At 38.1% G+C, this 22,308-nt stretch overlaps 1 protein-coding gene across 12 annotated transcripts in view; it reads left to right on the top strand.

The window, feature by feature from the left end:
• ZNF385B (zinc finger protein 385B) overlaps nt 1-22,308 on the top strand; it is a 398,195-nt gene that overhangs the window by 353,964 nt on the left and 21,923 nt on the right. For all 12 annotated transcript variants that reach the window (XM_046019665.1, XM_046019668.1, XM_046019664.1 and 9 more), the window contains one exon: nt 13,795-13,957. In XM_046019665.1, the coding sequence (XP_045875621.1) occupies nt 13,795-13,957 (163 nt within the window). The remainder of the gene's footprint in view (nt 1-13,794; nt 13,958-22,308) is intronic.

Here is a 22,308-nt window from a genome sequence, read left to right as displayed (position 1 = left end):
CAACTAACAGCATTTCCTCAAAAATGTTCTACTTTTCAACTTTTTTTTATAATTTCATTATGCCCTTTACCCAAATTAGTCTGCTTTATTGATTTTTTTCTGAAATTATGACCACTTAGTAATACCTAATACTATTCTCTTTCTTAAAGCAAATGAATGTAGTGACTTGATTAACATTTTTCTGAAAGTCTCTCTCTTTTTTTTTTTTTGGAGGGAGATACGGTGTGAGATTGGTTGTGGGGTGTGGATGAGCCAGCGGAGGGTGGGCAGAGGGAAGGGACAGAAGGAAAGAATCCCAAGCAGACTCCATGCTGAACATGGAGTCTGAGGCAGGGCACCCAGGCACACCTCTCTGAAACTCTTTCGAGTAAAGTGTTTTAACTTAGATAATACCCACATTTTATGTTTCCAGACAAAGACACATTGCTTTGAGGGATGTTTATCCAATTTAGTTGTCTACACTGATCGAGTTAACTGAATGATCAATAAATCACTGATTCTATCTTCTGACCTGAGGCTATCTTGATAGGCAAGGGAGGAAACCACTGTATTTAAGAATTATTTTACCAATAACTGAGTGGTTAGTGTATTATGAAGTTGCTCATTCCACATTGAGACTGATCAAGAAGACAGACCCCCAAAATCATACCAGCTGGTGACCCCCTCTTCAATCCACTGCTTTGAATCACAGGCGGCCATCAGTCAGCAAATCTGGAGGAAGTATGAGGTACTCATTTCATTTTGGCGCCTTTTTACACCAAACTCTTCACTCTCTTAGTCACCTAGAATTCTTACAATTCAGGTTTCTAACTGGTTATTCACATTTCTAGTCTAGTTCTTACCACTTGCCCCTTTGCTCATCAGGCTGCAGCCACAATGGATTCTCTTTATTTCTGTAAATCTACCAAGCTGTTTTTGCCCCTCCCATTTTGGTCTAGTCCATACTCCTCCTTCAGGTGTCACCTGAAGCTTTCTAGACTCCCTGGTCTAAACTAGCCCCATTCCCAGGAATAATTTTATAGCACCCACTTATTTTTCTTTATTAAATGTATCACAGTTAGTAAAGAGATTTTTATTTATGTGACTATTTGTTTAATAGCTGTTTCTAGCACACACACACATACACACAATTGTTGACTCCAGAAGGACAGGGAGTGGGTGTGTTTTGTGTATTGCTGTCTCCCTGGTGCCTAGCATGGAGTGTGTGTATATATTTCTTGAGTTAATAAGTGGTCCTAAAGGGGAATTTTTTGTCTTTGACTTACGACACCCAAGGATTGGTTGAGAATTACTGAATCCGCTCTCTACAATAAAAACTATACCTTACATGACCTTAAAGAGCACAACTCCAGAACTGGTTTTGCCTCTAGATTTTCCTAAGGAAATGAAGGTCATCTTTACCAGAGTGACGAAGGGAGAAAATCTATTCTGCTTTGGATCTTCTTCTGTGAAGTGTTTTTGCAGGTTTGCTTCAAAGATTTACTGGTTAAGAGTCTAATCTTTTAATCCTGGGTTTGAATCCAGGGTCTTTCATTCCTGGCAGTGTAATATTGGACGATTACTTAACTTTTCAGAGTCTCTTGGGCTAATAATACCTGCCTCACATGGCTTTGTGAGGATTAAATGAGGTGTTGTCTGTAAAGTACTCAACACGGTGTTTGGTACACAGCAAACAATACAGGTTCACTATTTGTCACTTTTTTATTTTTAAGATTTTATTTATCTATTTATTTATTTATTTATTTATTTATTTGTCAGAGAGAGAGAGAGAGAGAGAACACAAGCAGGCAGAGTGGCAGGCAGAGACAGACAGAGAAGTAGGCTCCCTGATGAGCAAGGAGCCCAATGTGGGACTCAAATCCAACACCCTGGGATCATGACTTGAGCCGAAGGAGGAGGCTTAACCCACTGAGCCACCCAGGCATCCCTATCTGTCACTATTTTTATTGTTGAATTAAGAGTAGTTGTTGTAACCTGATGTTGTGTTTGCAGTCTTCAGGCTGATGTGTTCTGTCTATGGCTCTGCAGTCCTCAGTTCTTTGAAGTGATGGGTGAGGCACTATGATTTCCTTAGGACAGTAGCTATAAATAGATCCTTTATTTCACACAAACATGGCCACCACCTTTCTGAGCAATATTATCAGATATTCTTCCAGAACACAAAGACCTCTTATTACACTATTTTCCAGTTATTTTTAGAGGTTATTGTGAAATTACAGAAAAGTATTTTAATATTTAGGATGTGGTCATACTTCAGTGAGACTATAGTTTGTCTTTGATAGTTGTGTGTGTGTGTGTTTTATTTTTCCTTTGTTCCTTTAATTATCTTTCCTTTTTACTCCCTTCACTTCTGTGTTTTATTACTTTCTTGTGTATCCAGCTTTTCTGGTGCCTTTTCTGTACCTGTGCAGTCTTCTCTTCCTCATATTATCTATTAAATGGAGCTGCTTCTTAAGCTTCTTTCCTCAGATAGGTTTCTTCCCCTCTATTCTTAATTCCTTGGGAATCTCATCCTTGCCCAGAGAGTTGTGTCTATCATCTTACCATGTGGTTCCCAAATGGCGGGGGGGGGCGGGGGGGGGGGGGGAGGTCTCTAGCCCCAGCCTCTGCTCAACTACCATTTGCATTTCCAGTTCTTTGTTGGACCTCAGCACTGCCCCATTAGAAGCCTAAATAGAAGATGCCCAAACTGAGTTTTCATTTTCCTCTGCACATATCCCCATCCCACCATAACTGCATTTTTTTGTTATTTTTAATCACTTCACCATTTTCCCAGTCATTTGGGCCTGAAACTTTTAGAGTAAACTCTAATTACTTTTCTTCTTCAAACTTTACTTTAATTCTTTGCCAAATAATGAAGATTCTTTCTTCATTCATTCATTCTTTCGTTCATTCATTCATTCATTCATCTGTCAGTGTAAGCAGTATCTATGAAATGCCTAGCATGTCTCAGGCAGTGTGCTGAGTACAAGGGATACAATGAAGAACAAAAATCTTATAAGTATAAGCCTAATGAAGGTGTCTAGTTGGGGAAGATGTGTATTAATCAAATTATAAAAATTAATTATTTATTTTTAGTTGTGAGATGTGCTATGAAGAAAGGAATTTAAAGAGTTAGGATATGGCCTGGTCTGGGGCATCATGGAAGGCTTCCTAAGGAAGAAATGTTTGGGCTGGCTTCTGTAGGAGAAATAGGAAATAATTAGGAAAAAGAGAAAAGGGATAATGTTTTAGGCATGTGCAAAAGGATGGTACCATAATTATTTTCCACCCACACTCTATTTCAGTTCCTCAGAGAATGACAGAGAGCTGCTACCAAATGAAACTCGAGGTAGGTAGGAAGTAGGCCATGTAGGTCTTGCATATGATTATTTTAGATTTTAAACCACGAATAGTGAAAAAGGTATTGAGGATCTTAAGCAGAAGAATGACATGATCAGATTTGCATTTTGAAAATATCACTCTGGCTGCCTGCCATGTAGAGAACAGATTGCAAGAGAGCAAGAGGGGCTTTTGAATGAATCACTCGTCTGGTATCACAGGAGTTTGGTTTTGAACTTATGTTTAAAGTGCTTTGAGTTATCCAAGTGAATAGTCTAGGTCTGGAACTCAGAAGAGAGATGTAGACTGGAGAGGTAGAAACCAGGAAATTATTGCTGTAGAGGTGGTTAGGGAATAAGACTGATCTCTTGTTTGGAAGGTTTTGTGTGAGAAGACAAGAAGGCCTACAACTGAGCTTTGGAATATATCAACATTCAGTGACTACACGGGGCGGGTTGTGGGGGACATCCTGCGACTGCTTCTGAAAGGAAGATGGGGGAAATGCTGACTTAGGAAAGAGCCAGGGAAAGAGAGAGGCAAAAGAAGAGGCAAGGGGTCAGCAGGGTCGGGTGTACCTTATTGCTCAAGCAAGATGAGGAATGGAAGATGTTCTTGGTTTTAGCTTGTAGGGCACCAGTGTCTTGGCGATATCTGCTTCAGGGAATTAAAATGGACCGGATTCAAGTAGAGAAAATGAAGATGTGCATACAATTTAACAAATTAGTCTGTGAGAGGGAGCAGAGTGATAGGGTGAAAAGTTAGGGGTGAATGTGGGTTGAAAGATGATTCATTTGGGTTGGGGAGATTAGAGCTTGTTTAGACCTTGATCATAAGGATTTATTTGGGAGAGGAGGATTGAATATAAATGTTAAAAAAGAAAAAGGATCATAGACTTGGGGAAAGCAAAAAGGAATAGCATCTCTGGATTGAGAGATGTACCTTAATAGGAGGAATAGGAATATATTTCTATTAAAAGCTCTGGTTGGGGGTGCCTGGGTGGCTCAGTGGTTTAAAGCCTCTGCCTGCAGCTCAAGTCATGATCCCAGGGTCCTGGGATCGAACCCTGCATCGGGCTCTCTGCTCGGCGGGGAGCCTGCTTGCTCCTCTCCCTCTGCCTGCCTCTCTGCCTACTTGTGATCTCTGTCAAATAAATAAATAAAATCTTAAAAAAAAAAAAAAAAAAAAAGCTCTGGCTTTGGGTGTATAGTGCTCCTGAAATTTGAAATCTGTGTATTTAAGAACACTATTACTCCCTGTCTTGCTTTCTAGGTCTTACTCTCCTGCCTTTTCTTTCCTTCTGGCAGGTCTTTGCTGCTATCAGATTTGACTTTGAACCCTTGGTATCGCTTGCTTAACGACTGAAACAGCCTCCTTTTAAACTTTGCCTCAACCCCAGTCTCCTCACCCTGTACACGTACACACGTAGCTTGTCCTCCACACAAGAACCAGAGTAATCTTTTAATAAACAGAAGTCAACAAGGTTACTTGTCTGTTCAAAACACTGTAGGATTTTTCCAACTCCTCAGATTAAAGTCAAAATCTTACATGGCCATTTGCTGTTCACTGGACCTGAAATGCTTTTCTACCATCTATCTACCTGCTTAACTCGCTCACTTCATTTAGGTCTCTCTACAAATGTTCCCTCAATAGAAAAACTTATCTCAATACCTAAAATGGCACCCCATCCCATCAGAGTCTACTTGTCTTAACTTTCTGGATTGTTTCATAGCATGCCCTAACATATTTTCATAAATGTATCACTTATCACTTAACCACTTAACTATATCTATCTATATATTTATATTTTATTAGCCATCTCCCATGATAGAATGTAAGTTTTACTAGACCTGCATCCCATAACACTTAGAATTATGCGTGAAACATAATAGGTTTTCAATATGCATTTGTTGAATGAAACACTGAATGAACACTCAGCTTTAAATTCTGCTTTTAGAAGATTTTTCCCTGCTCTGTCCCACTTATATTCAATTCAAAAACTTTTTATTGAGTCTGTATTATACAATGGGTACTTCAGAAGACTCAGAAATGAGTAAAAGAGAGTCCACATTAATGATTTCCATACATTATATGAACAACCAGTATTGTGATTATTACTGGTGAATAGAGCTTTTAGACAGCATTACACAGAATCAGAAACTGGAAGTCCACTTGGCTGATTATACTGAAATATTTTTATATGTATGGGTAAATCAAAGTCAAAGGCATTTTTATTTTAGTTTTATCTCCAGGAGACCAATTTCACATATGTTAGAGGTTGACCAGATTAACCTGGAATGAAAATTTCTAGTTTAATCTGGTACTTTAGAGTACAGACAACCTTTATATGACTCAGGTTGGCTAAGTGACTGCGAAATATGTATAGTTTCATTGTTTTTTCTTAGTTTTATCTGTATACTTTGAAAGGATGTGGTATTAATCTTTACATTTACATATTCTCTTAATTTTGAATTATAAAATGTCTGCTCTGTTTTAAGAATTGGTTTAAGGCTTTGGGGTACGAGTTTTAACAAACCATTCTGTAAAAGATTTTCAAATGAGTGATGACACATAAATAATATATTAAACATATATAAGATATTGCTAAAGCCATTCTTCAGCCATTTCTGATCATTGCACTTTCAGAGTTACTTTGCCACTTTTGTATACTTTAGGGATATTATATATCAAACATAAAGAGACATAATGCAATTCTAATTTTAGATTTATTTCGTATCATTTATGTAAATTTCCTTAATATGGAAATGGAAGAAAATGTAATACCTTCTAGACTGATTAAAAATTAATGTGTGGAAGCCTGGGAGCCTAATTTAAAAGACCATCAGAAGACTTGAATTAGTTAGCTGGAGAGTCACAGCTTTGGTGCATAGATTTAAATTATATTTCATTACTTATCATTGAGTACCAAAAATCGTTCTTATAAAGCACATAATGGCAATCTATTTCCCCACTGAAAGATAGCAGCACTCTCACACATGTTAGATACTTAGAATGTAAGTGGGAAATCACTATATACTCTGAGATACCCTTCTTTATATTTCAAGCTAGCTGAGAATTATTAACTAAAATTTCCCAGTTTAATATAAAATGTAAAAATAATTAGGGAGAGGTACACAATTTCCACTTGGAATACTTTGGGGAAGATCATAAAATAAATGAGTTAAGAATATTAAGTAATTATTACCAAATCCTTAATGTTTGGTAGTATATTATATAAAAATAAAAGACGGTATCCATGTATTTCATGAAAAATTCTAAGATTTAAAAGTTCTACAACATTAGGCTCCCATATGCATAATTCTTTGAAAAAATTAGATATTGTTATAAATTATAAATGTTCTCATTATTTCATACTCAAGATTATGTTAGTGTACAGAACACTACTTTCCCATTTTCAGTGTAATAACTTGGAGAATCTGGTTTATAAATGCATTCTGTGTAGAGTTCATGATTTGCTCCCCTCAGGATTTGGGAGAGACGTTAAGGGCATATTTCTCCAGGGTTTATTTAAACTTCTCTTGTCTCAACTGAACCCTAGAACAAATACTAGGATTTTACACATACATTTATCATTAAATTGACTCAGATATTAACCCTCAACCCAGAAGACAAAGTAATTATACCCTTCAGAATTGTAATATGAGATGGAGAAGTAAGCAGTCTTATTTTCTTAGGGTAAGCATTTCAGATACTTTCTGTGGAATTTCTAACTAAAGTGTGATGATGGTAAAGAAATCATGACATTAAATAAATCTCATTTTCTTATCCATTATTTATGTTGGAAAAATTCTCATAAACCTCCTTCCTGGGGCTCCTGGGTGACTTAGTCATTAAGCATCTGCCTTCAACTCAGGTCATGATCCCAGAGTCCTGGGATCAAGCCAGCATTGGGCTCCCTGCTCAGCAGGAAGCCTGCTTCTCCCACTCCCACTCCCCCTCTCACTGTCTCTCTCTTTGCTTGTATTCCCTCTCTCACTGTCTCTCTCTCTGTCAAATAAATAAAATCTTTTTAAAAACAAACAAACAAAGAAAAACCTCCTTCCCTTAGATTGCTGGAGGGAAAAATCTTTTTCAAAATACAATCTCTGTAATTTGCAATATTCATGTATAGAATTTGGAAATTAATATTCTGGAACAAATTTTACCTTGACACATATATATGGTTGAGTTGTTTTTTTTTTTTTTTTTTAATTTTTTTAATTTTTTATTTTTTTGACAGATAGAGATCACAAGTAGGGAGAGAGGTAGGCAGAGAGAGAGAGAGGAGGAAGCAGGCTCCCCGCCAAGCAGAGAGCCCGATGCGGGGCTCGATCCCAGGACTCTGGGATCATGACCTGAGCGAAAAGCAGAGGCCCCAACCCACTGAGCCACCCAGGCGCCCCGGTTGAGTTGTTTTTTAAACTATGAACTTATTTGAAAAAAAGGAGAGAACAGGAGGAGAGAGCAGAATTCAATGAAATGACATGATTTGATTTCATCTAAAAGGATTTGGGGTCAGATCACAGCTGACATAGTCAAGCTCATATAACTAACTGTCCCTTTAATGCCCTGCTGTACTCAATCCTAAACTAGAAACATAGGGTATCGTTGGATATTGAGGGGAAGAATCTTAGATTGCTGGGAATCTTCCAAAATTAGTAATCTACCTTCATCTAATTGAGATATAAAACTCACTGGGAAAATGATGCAAAAATTTTACTCAGTGGCTACTCTGCAAGGACAATTTTATTTAAAAAACAAAACAAAACACTTTTTCTTTAAAAAAAAAAAAAGCCACTTTTCCTGTATTCCAGATGATTTTAAACTCAAACAATAGTGTTTTTCTAATTCATTGTACAAATTCTGTCATAGTTCTTAGGTCCATTTACAGCTTCTCCATGTTTCAATGTGTAAAGTAATTCCACCAATGAAACCACCAGAAAAGAAACACTAGCATCAAGACTTTAGCTGCATTTGAAAAATTAACTTGATAACTTGAAGCCCACTGAGGATTTTGGCATTTTAAGAAATGAGTTAATTTGCCTACATGAGAATGTTTTGATAATGTGAACAAATATATATGTAATGCTTGTGTATTCAAATAGTGGCATTTTAAAGATTTTTTTTTTTTATTATTTATTTATTTGACAGACAGAGATCACAAGTAGATAGAGAGGCAGGCAGAGAGAGAGAGAGAGAGGAGGGAAGCAGGCTCCCTGCTGAGCAGAGAGCCCGACGCGGGACTCGATCCCAGGACCCTGAGATCATGACCTGAGCCGAAGGCAGCGGCTTAACCCACTGAGCCACCCAGGCGCCCAAATAGTGGCATTTTAAAGCAGCAGCAGCCGAAGAACTCCACTTCTGTCTAATGATAGTGGATAGAATGTAAATTAGACCCAAAGAGAATTAGCAGTCTAGCGTGCACATCATTTCTTCCTAGACAGCCAGTACTTTTCTCTTTAGTCATCTAGAAATATTTGGAGTTTATGGGGTTTTCTACATATGTAGAAATGTAAAGCCATTAAATGTGAAAGTCCGTGGCCGGAACCCAGGCTCACAGGAATTCAGAGATCACATTTGCTCACTCCCAGAGTTCTGCAACGTGACAAACTCTGGACAAGCTCCAGCAACCTGGAGTGTTGCACTTAGCTATAAACTAGAAATTAGCAAAAACATCATGTCCTTCTATGTTAAAGTCTCATATCGGTTATAATTTTTGTCTAGACTTTGTTTTCAACAGATCTCAATAGATTGAGGATTGAATGAAATGAATATCAAAGCCGGTAGTGTGTCGTTACTGATACTGTAGGCCTTACAACGGCAAATATCAACAGAAAGACTTACCAGCCATCTCTGGATTCAGTAAGCCTTGTTCTTGCATCTTGCGTCTTATGTTTCATACGTTATAGCTCTGTCTCTGAGAGTGCGTGATTTTTGTCAATGCAGCAAGTATATGCGAACAGCCTTTTCATAGTTAGTAATAGTCTGTGTTAAAACAAAAATTCAAGTAATTATTTAGCTAATACTCAGTAGTCTTTAGTTTGTTCCTTAATATGTTCAACTGTAGTATTTTTAAGTGCCATGCTTTTATCTCAAACAATTATTGAAACTTCAATAGAAATAATTTAGTTGTTATAATACAGGATTATAGTTTGGAGCAGAGGATAAAATCTGTGATGTAAAAGCCACAGCCCACTTTATAACTATTTTCTCTATAAAATGCCTACAAAAAGAACATTTGATTTTTTTAATTGTTGAACACTCTTACACATTTTCTCTTTTACAGGGGATAATAATTTTCAGGGTAGCACAATGCAGCAGCCTTTCCCTCTTGTTCCTTATTATTTGTCTGTGTTCTAGTGATGCTGAGAAGCCGACATGCCCCAGGAATACAGCATAGTTCACAGGACTTCACTACCCTAGCACATGCTGTTCCCTCTGCCTGAAATACCTCCCTCTCCCCCTTCTGCTGCTTTAGAACAGCGCCCCCAGAGTCGGCCCCAACTGTGATGCCTCTTTTTCCTGAAGCTTCCATGATCACCTCAATCCAAAGAGATTTACCTCTCGTAACTTCTATCCTTCCTTGTTACTCTTTACATCCCATTTTATAATTCCACTCTTTGGTCTGAGTTGAGGCTATTTGCATGCATTATTTTTCCTTCCAACCATTCTTGTGAGTAGAGGTCTTTGTTTTTAATTTTTCTGGATGTCTAGCACATGGCAGGTATTAAAGAATTCTTTGTTCAATAATAATAATGTTTTCCCCTTGTTAGTGTAGCCTGTGTTCATTTGACATCTTTTTTATTTGAATTTTAGTTTATAGAGTTTCTCTGAAAATTAACTGACCTCTGTTATTTCCTATATAACACCACTTAACATCCTGAAATCTAAGGTCTCAGAAAAATAGACACCAATAGTTCCAATGATGAACTTCCTTTAATGAAGGGAAGAGTTCTAATTACTTTTTTAAATGCAACAAGATGAGTTCTACTGGTAAATAAATGGTTGAGGACTTTCTCTAGTAACATAGCTCTTCCCCAGACACTTTGTAAGTTTGTGTTTTTCTTTCCAAAATGGTGAACACAGTTTAAAGTTGTGTTTCAGGGGCGCCTGGGTGGCTCAGTGGGTTAAAGCCTCTGCCTTCGGCTCAGGTCATGGATCTCAGGGTGCTGGGATGGATTGAGCCCCGAATGGGGCTGTCTGCTCAGCAGGGAGCCTGCTTCCCCACCCCCTCTCTGTCTCTAGGCTTACTGCCTCTCTGCCTGCTTATGATCTCTGTCTGTCAAATAAAATAAATAAATAAATCTTTTTTAAAAAAATAAAAAATATAAAGTTGTGTTTCAAGATCCTAGGCATGTCTCTGAAGTCCAAGTTAGAAACAAGGTAAAAATCAGAAATGGGAGCACGGTGAATTTTATATATTTTTAGTGTTACGTTTTTATTTTTAAACCAATACATCATCTCATTCTTCTTCCTTTTTGTTTGGACCACTGGGGTCCTGAGAGATGGAGAGGATTTGGGAAAGCAAAGGCTGTAGTAACAAACATGGAGATAAACAAATAAGAAAATTCTAGGATGTCATTTCCTATCAAATCTCTTCCTCTCCCAGAAGATGGTCTGGTTGCTACTGGGGTGACATGTGAGAGAAGAGCCTAGATCCTAAGGTATTCTCGTGTGGAGGTCAATATGGTGGTTTAGGCAACTCTCTAATTCTGACAATTCTTGGCAAGAGGTTTCTTTGCCCATTGCCAGTTAGGGGCACAGCAGTACTTTTGGCAGAGAAGCAAAAAGCAGGCCAGTAGAGCTAGACAAATATGTGCCTGCCATTCAGTCACTGAGGTGTAAAGCAAGTCAGTTTGGTCAACCAGGTCTCTCAGAAGTGACACAAGAGCCGTTGTTGATTGGGCTTGATTTGTGTTCCCTAGTTCATGGGTTTTCTGGCTCTTGTCCTTGTTTCTTTCACTCCTCAAGTAAGAAGAGTCCTAGATAATGAAGTCAGGTTAATCGTGTTACTATTAACAGTGTCTCAGTTTCACTTGAAGATTTGCCCAGGATTTGGAAGCTGTTGACACTGCCCCAGATACAGCACTGAGGAGAGCAAAGTGCTACTACCAAGAATACCACATGGCAATTGGAAAGATGCCAAATGTGAATGAGTGGTGCCTGCCACTATCTTTATTCCATGAGTCCTTCCCAAATAACATTGAGTAGAAGCTAAGCTCCCTTGCTGCACTTCTCTCCATGCCCCAGAGCTCAAAAGGAAAGTGGATCGTTATTCTGGAGAGTTCTTTCCATCTTGGCATCTAGCAAGGTGTCACTTAGCTGGATCTTTATCTCAAGTGCTAATTGATGCTGTTAACTTTCTGCAGTGATGCCAGGAAATTGTAATGAGGAAATGACACTCTGCTTATCTTGTGCTAGGAGGTTTTATTTAGAGAACCATGTGTTTATTTAGCCGGAGGGCACTAAAGTAACATCGCATATTCAGTATACTTGGAAAGATGAGTTATTAGGTATCTTGATATCATGTAGAAATTGTTATATACCTAAACGATGGGACTTAACATAGCTCTTCAGGAAGGAGCAGGCCTAATGTACTATGTGAGTATATTTCCCATGAAGTAGATTTTTCCTACTCATAGAAGCTTCTGTTAAGACATAATCTTCACTGAGTCATTAAAAGCAGAGTCACTATTATTATCTCTTCATGTTATCAATTTTTAAATTTTTATTTGTATATCTTCTTAAATTGTATCCAGTAATCCATAATAACTGCATTTAAGCATTCTTGGTAACTAATAAGTAAATAAGTTATGTTCCACTTTTCTCCTCCCTTGGTATCATTATTTTTTCCAGCCTGGCAGAGAACAATGTGAGAAGTCCTTGAGCCAACAAACTAAGAGCAATTATAAGCCAATGATGATCTACAATGAAATTTATGAAAAGATGTTGAGGAAGTTAGGCCCTATGTGCCATCAATATAAGGCTATTGACCTCGGGTGATCAGTGTTCTTGTGCTAAGGAAATCATGTACATACTGTTAGTTGAAATATAGAATTAAAACCTGGCTCGTTCTGTCCGTTGTCACTTCTACCCACCTACTTACACATGTGCTCACTCACACGCACACACACACACACCCTGTATTCTGCTTGTTGAGGAAGGTGATGGAAGCATTAATATAATCATCTTTAAGTACATACAAGTATATAAGGAAAATTGACATTAAAAAGGTTATTATTTGGGTGCCTGGGTGGCTCAGTGGGTTGAAGCCTCTTCGAGGCTTTTCAGCTCAGATCATGATCCCTGAGTCCTAGGATCGAGCCCCGCATTGGGCTTTCTGCTCAGCAGGGAGCCTGCTTCCCTTCCTTTCTCTCTGCCTACCTCTCTGCCTACTTGTGATCTCTATCTGTCAAATAAATAAATAAAATCTTTTTTAAAAAAGTTATTATTTTAAAAATTCTGTAATGAAAACTCACTTTATGATAAGTTTACCACCCATTTCACCTTTCTAACTAAGCTAATAGGTCATATAATCTATGTCTTAATTTGGTTTTTTATTTTTGTCAAATGCATGTTTTTATTTTCAGGGTCTACTCAAAATAAAACTGAAGCAAATATACTTAGATTCTCTTGTTAATATGTGTATCCATGCTAGATGCCCAAAATACAAAATCCTTATTTTAGACAGAGAAGATTTCCAGATGCCAATAAATTGGTTAAATGTTTTCTTGTTTTGCTGTAATTTGTTTTTGTCTTTTAAAGGTTTTTAGTAGTCACTTGTCTTGATCTCTTTTCTTCCTTTTTATCTGGTATTGAAGTCACAATTCCACCTATGCTTTGAGTACAAGTGAATGGGACACTAACTGCTTTGACTTTGGAATCACTTCTGAGATTAGAAACAAGGACTGTCCCTCCTTTGCAGCTTAAATTATCCATTCTTGAGAACTGGGATCTTCCGAATCACGTGGAGACGACTCTAAAATGTAGCTCCATTTCCACTCACCAGCAGCTTGCTGTTACATCAGTTGATCTCTGAGAGAGCAGAGCCTAGAAGAAAGTAGATACAGGCAAACCGGCTTTTACCTGAAGGGAAACAAAATGGAGTATTTGTAGAAGGACACTGGCAGCAGCTTGCTGCCAGCTCATTGTTTGAAGAGGAACCCCAGTGGGCATGGTGGGAGGGCACCAATGCCAGGGCTCACCTTCATCAGAAGTGTGCCCTGGCCCTGTTGTCCACTCATAATAATGTCTGGGTTTTAAAGACACGGGTCCTCTGTGCCATACAGAGGGTTTCAATACACAAAACCCCCTTAGGAACTGGTCTACCACTTCCTTAAATGCCAAAAACCTAGTTGAGTGCTGAGTTGTAAGTGTCCGTGGTGCCTATGATTGAATGTATATTTTCCTGCATGATCATCCATTGTGGTGTTTGTAAGTAGCAAAAAAATGAGCCTGATTTGTTCTCCTTTGTAGAGCCAGGCCGAGGCCCACTACAAAGGAAGTAAACATGCCAAGAAGGTCAAAGCACTAGAGGCAACGAAAAATAAACCCAAAATGGTTTCTTCCAAGGACAGCGCAAAGGCTAATCCCAGCTGCTCCATCACTCCAATCACAGGCAACAGCTCTGACAAATCAGGTCAATGACACTTTTTGTTCTTTACATTCTTTGTGTTTCTCCGGGTCCCCTGCCCCAACCCCGTTCTCCTCTCCTCAGCTGTTGCATGTTACTCTCCATGATTTGTTTTTATAATATTAATATGTTTCCTTCACAGGAAAGGTTATGTGTTTGCACGGAACCTAAGCATTTGATGTTACCATTCCATGTTGCTAAATACATACATTTAAGTATATATATGTGTGTGTGTGTGAATATATATATATATAATATATGTATATATGCATGAAAGTAAGTAGAGGCTACTTGGTCATAATGTGTTTAGACAAAAATCGAGAAATGGATCTAAAATACTGAGTTTATTACCTTTTATTCATTTTACCATTGGTTTTTGCTATAGACTTTTTCAGTGAAGGAATGCTTAAAGTTGTTTATTAATAGACATTTTTATATTCTTTTACCACACTAAAGGGGGGATCAAAAAGGTGATGTTTTCTGAAAATGGAATTATTAAATGAATCTGGAAATGTGTTCAGTAATAAAAGATTTTGATTTTTGAAGGTCTATGGAGAGTTCCCCTCAGAGTTACAAGTGAGCTTGAGGATTTTGGGGAATTATTTAAAAAGTTATGAATTGACTAGCAGAAGAGCTTTACATAATTGGAAATGGGCTACTACAGGAAATGCCTCTTAAGAAGAGTCTGTATTTCATAGTCCAATGAGTCAGCAGTTTTTCTAAGTAAATTCAAACTGAATGATTCAGGAAAGAGAAAAAAATTCATTTTCTAGCATGTATACCATAAAATTGGATGTTTAGAGGTTTTCACACACTCACAACTGCCCCTCAGGCCCAGGATGGATAAATAGATAAATAATCTTGTTTCAGTAACTAACTGAGGAACCATGTCTATGAAGGGAGACTAAGAGCATACATCCCTTTCTCAATGTTTGACTCTCTTCAAGGACCCTTCTGTTGTTGGAAGCACATGCGTGCCCGCACACACACACAGACACACACTTCTGATTCTCTTCTGTTCTTGAAAGCATTGTAGAATTTTAGGAGAAGACAAGAATGCTTTCTTGTGGCTGCTCAGGGCTTTGGAGGAGAGCAAACCTACTAGTATCGGAGGAAGTTTCAAAAAGCCTAATAAGACAAAAGACTATTTGGGAAGGGACAATTATTGAGTAGGTCTCAGGAATGGTAGTTCCAACTGCCCTGCAGCATAGGAGTGAGTTAAGCCAAATTTGATAATAAAAACGTTTATTCTTAGTTTGATAGAATCACTAAATCATGTTATCTGATGAACAGATGATAAATACTAGATTATTGTATCACACTTCTCCCCTTCTAAAGAACAAAATCTTTTTGTGTATATTATCTAATTAATCCTTCACGCAAGTCTATCAGATATTAAGGTTTACAAAATGGTAAACCAAGCCAGGGTCCACAGTGCAGGAGTTATTTACTGGAGGTTACTCAGTGTTTGGAAGAATCCATCATCTCCTGACTTCCTGCTTGGTTTCATTTTCTACAGGATATTGTTGCCTCTATGAAACAACATTCTGCCAAAGGTTTTATTACCTGGATTATGCTCCTTAAGCACAGCAGAACTTATGTACAGCATGATAAAACAATGGAAGTTAGTGTCACTCCATTCTTTCAGCCTATTTTCTGTCTTGAGCTAATAGCACAGTTGGTAGGTATTGTAAATGTTCCAGTATTGCTGTTGTGTGTGCTCAGTGCTCCCCTTAGTTATGAATTATTTGGGAACTGGGTTTGTCAAGGGATTGTAGTAAAACAATTGAGCAGGAAAAAAAAATGTTAAAAATGGAAATTAAGAAGAATCAATGAAGGCAGAATCAATAAAAGTGTAGAAGACAGTTAAAGAGAGAAGGAAAGGGGTGCCTGGGTGGCTCAGCGGGTTAAAGCCTCTGCCTTTGGCTCAGGTCATGATCCCAGAGTCCTGGGATCGAGCCCGGCATCCGGCTCTCTGCTCTGCGGAGAGCCTGCTTCCTCCTCTCTCTTTCTCTCTCTGCCTCTCTGCCTACTTGTGATCTCTGTCAAATAAGTAAGATCTTAAAAAAAAGAGAGAGAGAGAGAGAGGGAGAGAGAGATAAGGAACGATGTGGAAGAGGAAAGGAAGCACAAAGAAAGTCAAAGACTAGGGGATAGACCCAAGGAAAGAGCAATCTAGAAATAGAAAATCAGGGGCCTGGGCAGCAATCACAGCTTTTCTCATACCTACAAGGTACCCAATGAGCATATGTTAAAGTTTAAACAATTCAAGGCATTTATTCCTACCATCAAATACTAATTAGGTCTCAATGAAAGAGACTTTCTAAGCACTTGTGTTTGCCTTGAAAGCAATAGCACACACCAGGATCAAGTATAGCAATGGTATAAACAAGGAAAGAGAATTGAGATCTAGAATGATCCTAGGGGATGAGCGGGGAGAGGAGAAAACAAATTTCAACCACAGAATCTCTTCCTCAGTAGCTCTGTGGTGGCCTCTAATCCTGCATCGTCTGCTTCCTCTGCCACTTCTCTATCCACCCCAAAGTACTTGGTGTAATAGTATTGACTTCACTCCGTGTGTCACTGTTGAGGCTCGGACCAGAAGTTATGACAACCACCTATATTTTGGAGTTACTTCATTCTCCATGTTTCCTTACTCAAAATCTGTATAAATGATTTGATGATTCATTGGTTGGATCATTCACATTATTTTTTCCTTTCTCCATGTTTTCCATAAATATTAATACTAATGGAATATACTGTTTCTTCTATCATATCCACAAAGGTAATGCCAAAGTTGTCAAAGATGGCACCATTTAAAAATAAAATGTGTTATGTTTGCTAAATAGATATATATATTCTTTTGTCACCTTCAAATGAATAAGAATTCCCACATATATGTAGTAGAAATTTCAAGTTGGAAAATTAGAAACTTTGCCCAAATGGGCAATCTGGCCTAAACAATGTGATATGTAACCTATTGCTGACTATCTGTTTCTAAATCCTTAAAAAGCTCCCACAGATTTGTCAAAGTTATAGATTTTTTGGAAACTGCTTTTTATTTCATTTTAAACCCTATTTTAGAGGACTCCTAAGTGGCTCAGTGAGTTAAGCATCTGATTCTTGATCTCAAAGTCATGAGTTCAAGCCCAGCATAGAGCCCACTTAAAACACACACACACACACACACACACACACACACACACACACACACACACAGAGTCCCTGTCTTAGAAGAACAGAGGACATGAAAACCAGTCCTTTATAAATGGTCTAGGTGGAATGTAGAGATGAAGAAGAAGGAGAAGGGAAGAGGAATAGTGACTGTGGCACTTAATTGACCAAATGTTTTACTTCAGACAACACTGTTCCTAAGGAGTCAGTCAAAAATCAGAGTAACAGAGTGGAAAACCATGGTTGACTGCCAATTCTTATGAAACTGAAGTTGCCTAACATTGGTCTATCTTTTCTGAAAGAAGAGTTCCTATCAAGTGGTCTTAAGCAGTATTTACATGATTCTTAGACATTTAAATCAAAATGAATGTATTTGTTACTTGATGTCTCAGCCACCAGATTTCAAATATCCAGGTTCACAACATCCATATGATTGACTAATTCAGTTTCCAGTCTCATATTTTAGGAGCAGTAACCTAGAAATAGAGGGCAAGTCTTGAGGGAGCAGAAATAGCCAGATGTTAAGGGAGGGAGTTTCTGGGAGAGCAGCATCCTGGGATTCACCAAACAAAGAGAAGTGTCAAAGAGAAGCAGTCAAAGAGAAGTGTTATTTCAGAGTATCCAACAAGGAGCATGGCACCCACAGATGATCTCTGCCTGTTCCTCAAGAACACAAATTATTTATTCTAAGAAGTGGCAACTTTTTTTTTTAATTTTATGATCCGTTTGGAGATACCATGTGGCTCACATTGTAGCTGGATCTGTGTAATCCAGATAGATTTGTTAGAATGGAGCTATCAGATATAAACATTTCAGGGTATCGTGGCAAGCTTTCTTTTTTCCCCTCTCAGGTCAGTAAACAAAATTAGCTTAAACAATAATAGTTTGTATTTCATTTATTGTAAGAAGTTCCGACCACATGATTGAAAATTTAAATATGCTTCATTAAAGGCAGTTAAAAATAGTTGTCCCATTCACCTTTTAGAAGTTGGCATAGAATTAGATGTAAAATCCAAAGAAATGGTTTCATGGTCTCCCAGGATCTATCCCAACTTTTAATGATGCATCAGTGGGAGTTCAAAACATGGTAGGAGGGAGGAGAAATGCGTTTTAGGAGAATTAGGGTCAAAACACAGCAAGCATTAAGCAGCTTCAGGAAGACGGCTGGAACATATTAGCCAGACACTCAACCTAAATTTCTCCCTGGAGTTCAAGTGTCATAATGCCATATGACAGTACACTTCCCTGTGATAATATGCCCTATACATCAAGTGGAATGCTCTTTGTGACAGTATTTGACCCCTCGTAATGGGTTCAGAAAAACCCAGAGCCTTTGAAAAGCCTTATTCTTGAAAATAATAAAATATTTTTATAATCAACCTAATGACAAAATATTGTGGTAATCAACCTAATGGTCCATATGTCTAGTATTAACACTAGATTTTTTAAAATTAATTAGATATCAAATGGGGAAAATCCATTTCTAGTTCAAAGTATGTAAAACTATTTAGAGCTAAACAGCTTTTAATCAGTTGCTGTCTAACCAGATGAAAGCAGATGGAATGATTCAAAACGCTATAGATGTATTTATAAATGCAATTAAGAGCAAAGATAATGAAACCAGCATGTTCTGCTTGAAATATAACAATAGGAACACCTTAAATTTGTTCAATTTATAAAATCCAGTCACATATGTGTTTTTGTATGACCCTCTCCATATCCCTGTGCCTGTTAAGGCAGAAATTAGTATCCATCTTTCATTCACTCTTGCAACGAACTTTATATCCATTTATTTACTCAGGAAATATTTATTATCTATACTAAATGATGTAGTGTATTGCCAGATACTAGGGTGCGACAGTGAACACAAAAACATTTTCTTGCCCTCGAAGAGCTTCCAGCCTATTGTGTGTGTGGTTTTTAATGTGTTGGATATTAGGGCTACAAAGAAAAATAATATATGGTTACCACCTTCAGGCTGCTCGCCAAAATATCGTAATGATGAGGAACCTGGGTCTACAAAACGTGAATTAGTTCGTGTAAGGTCACACCATTCATATCCCAATAAAGGCAGGACTTTCTGACCCACGCGTATGTCATTACTCCCATTGCTCTAAACTTCTCTTCCTTTAAACACAAGTGTCCCAGTGGGCAAAGTCAGAAATCACGAAACCACTTTTTAAATGAGTAGGACCATATATTACTTTAGGTAGACTTCTTATTTAAATTCCAGCTGTTAACATACAGTTTTATATTAGTTTCAGGTGTAGAACCTAGCGATTCATCACCCATACACAACACCCAAGGCTCATCACAAGTGCCTCCCTTAATACCCAGCACCTGTTTAACCCAATCCTCCTGGCCACCTCCATGTATTACTTTTAAATTACTTGATGACTGTTGATATTTTTCAGGAGAAACTACGGAACTGAAAGAAACATTAAGGTTTTGTTTTGTTAAGAATCCTTAGTTCCTATGCAGTATGTTGTCTGCAGCATTTAACTGCAACAGAACAAAGCTTTAGACATTACAGATCTTTTCCAGGGCAAGTTTGAATGAAAATACTCATTTTGGGCAAATGACAGTTGTTCTCAAAACTCCAGTCTGACAATTATAGAGCCAAATATCCTTGCTGAAATAGAGGAGAACACTAGGTAGGGCATCCCCAGTATGGCAGAAACCTTGAACTGCCCTCTAAAGGGTCCAGCTGGCTTGTCCTGAAGTCTGTCCACAACTTCAATAGCATTTGGAATCATTCCATCTAAAATATTCCCACTGCGGGGGCGTCTGGGTGGCTCAGTGGGTTAAAGCCTCTGCCATCGGCTCAGGTCATGATCCCAGGGTGCTGGGATGGAGCCCCACATTTGGCTCTCTGCTCAGCAGGGAGCCTGCTTCCCCTCCTCTCTCTCTGCCTGCCTCTCTGCCTACTTGTGATCTCTGTCAAATAAATAAATAAAATTTAAAAATAAAATAAAATATTCCCACTGGGGATAGGAAGATGGTTTTACGTAGCCCATCCCCATGATTGGACTGTGGGAACTTTTTGTCAGAAAAGACAAAAGAAGGAAGGAAAAGGGATAGCATACCTCAGAACAGCTCATTGTCATTTTCAGCCGTATTGTGCTTCTGCATTGTGGCCATTCCTTGGGCATGAACCAGAAGTAGTTATCAACTAGTAGATTACTATGATTTACCTGGAAAGGCTGTAGTTCAGCTTTTTCTGGTTACCCTATTGCTTTATGAAAGTGTATTTTCAATTTTGTCAGAGTCTTTCTGCCAGAGATACAAATGGAGAGACCCTTGCCTCGTCATTTTTATGGGTTCCCTGTGTGTTTCATCGTTTTTATGTGTTGTTACAAATGGGGCCGAGTTTTCCAAACGACAACTTCTCATTTCTGCTGACTGCCACAGGACTCCATCGATTAGCCAGCAAGCTCTTTGTAACTGCCTCTTCCCCTTTCTGTCTCTGGCAACAAGACCTTGTGCTGTTGAGTTGAAGAAAATGATAGTGTTCTGCTTTGGCAGCATCTGTCATTTATAGACAAGTGCCATCATAAATTTGGCATACATCTATCCAAATCTGGGAGGCCGAGATTTAGTATCCCTCATAAAATAATAGATTAACTATATTTATGACAAACATCTTAAGTCTGAAATTCTGGGGTACAATCGTGTGGAACATAAATTGAGTCCCATCTGTCTAAAAAGAACAGACCATTATACTAAGGCTCATATTTTCATGAAATGTACATATATCATTAAGACCCTCAAAGTCAATTTAAAAACGGAAACTGCCTCCATCTTTGCCCATCCACCTTGAATTTGACAACAGAAATCCTGCCAGGCAAGGCTAAAGGTTCTTAGATAATTAAGTGTTTGTCAAACTCAGGAAGCCAACTTCTGAAACTTGTAAGGATTTTATATTGCTTCAAAATAAGACTGAGCATTTATTGTTAGTTTCTCCACTTCTGAAAACTATTTCCTTAGCATTGCTCTAAGAATATGAACCAAAAGTTGAGACTCACTTCTGACCTGCTGAGGATCCGTTAACTTATAATTTACTAAGGATATGTTAGAAACCATTCCAAAAAGCAAAACCTTGACTATCTCCTCGTTAAGGCTTATAACACTATCGGAAGATTTTCTCATCTTCAGACGTATTTTAACTGGTATTCATCTCTTTTGATTACATTTATTTACAACCTTTCTGCATTGACAAGATATGGGAATATAAGAGGATTTTTGTATGTACATCGAATAATTTTGTAGATGCACCACCAAAAATGCCCCCTGAGGTTTTAACAAAGGTTATTACATATATTTTATGACATCCCACTTATTTGCTTCAGGAAGAATTCTCTGACAGTGAAATATTTTTTGAGATGGGTGGATGACCAAATAGAATCACACAGTAAATATTTGTAGATTCTTTGTTCAGGGCACTGATACTAAGCACTTTGGGGAATTTCAGCCTAATTCTCACTCTATCCCACAAATTTGGCTTTATGGTATAAAACTTAAAGTGTTTTTCATAGAAACATTTATAAAATACTTTCCCCTTCCCTGATTTCTTGCTCCGAGAATCAGGCTCACTGTTGTGGATACTGGGCATAGTATCACACATTAATAGTTTGATACCCTCATTTGTATAGGCCATCTCTATTCAGTAAAATACTCTGCAGTGATGAAAATGCTCTGTAATCTGTGTTATCCAACATGAGTACCATGAGCCACACATAGCTGTTCAGCACTTGATATGTGGCTTGTGCTACTGAGAAACTGAATATTTAATTTTATTTAATTTTAAGTACTACACATGGCTACTGAACTGGACAGCACAACTGCAGACTGTGGCACTCTTTGCTCTTTTAAGTAGCCATGACTCCAGAGACGGCATTATGTTCTCTGAGCCTGTTTTCTCATACGTAAATTGGAATAATGCCCTCCCTGCATCACAGTGGTGTTTTATGGATCAAATGAAAAGATTTTGCAAGCGCTTGGCAGAATGTAAAGCATAATAAAAATGCCCGTTATTGATGTTCTTACAGTTTTGGGGTTTTTCTTTTTGTGGAGCTATCCCTTCTTACTGCCATCCATGAAAGGTGACAGGTGCCTCTTTTTGGGGCAGTTATTATTGTCCTCCTTTGTGCTGCACCTATTACAGTTTGTTCTAGAAAAACAGA

The sequence above is a fragment of the Meles meles genome, chromosome 9 (assembly GCF_922984935.1).
Source record: "Meles meles chromosome 9, mMelMel3.1 paternal haplotype, whole genome shotgun sequence".
NCBI classification, from domain to species: domain Eukaryota; kingdom Metazoa; phylum Chordata; class Mammalia; order Carnivora; family Mustelidae; genus Meles; species Meles meles.
Note: the sequence above shows the minus strand (reverse complement) of the source record. Positions and strands in the feature narration are given on the sequence as shown.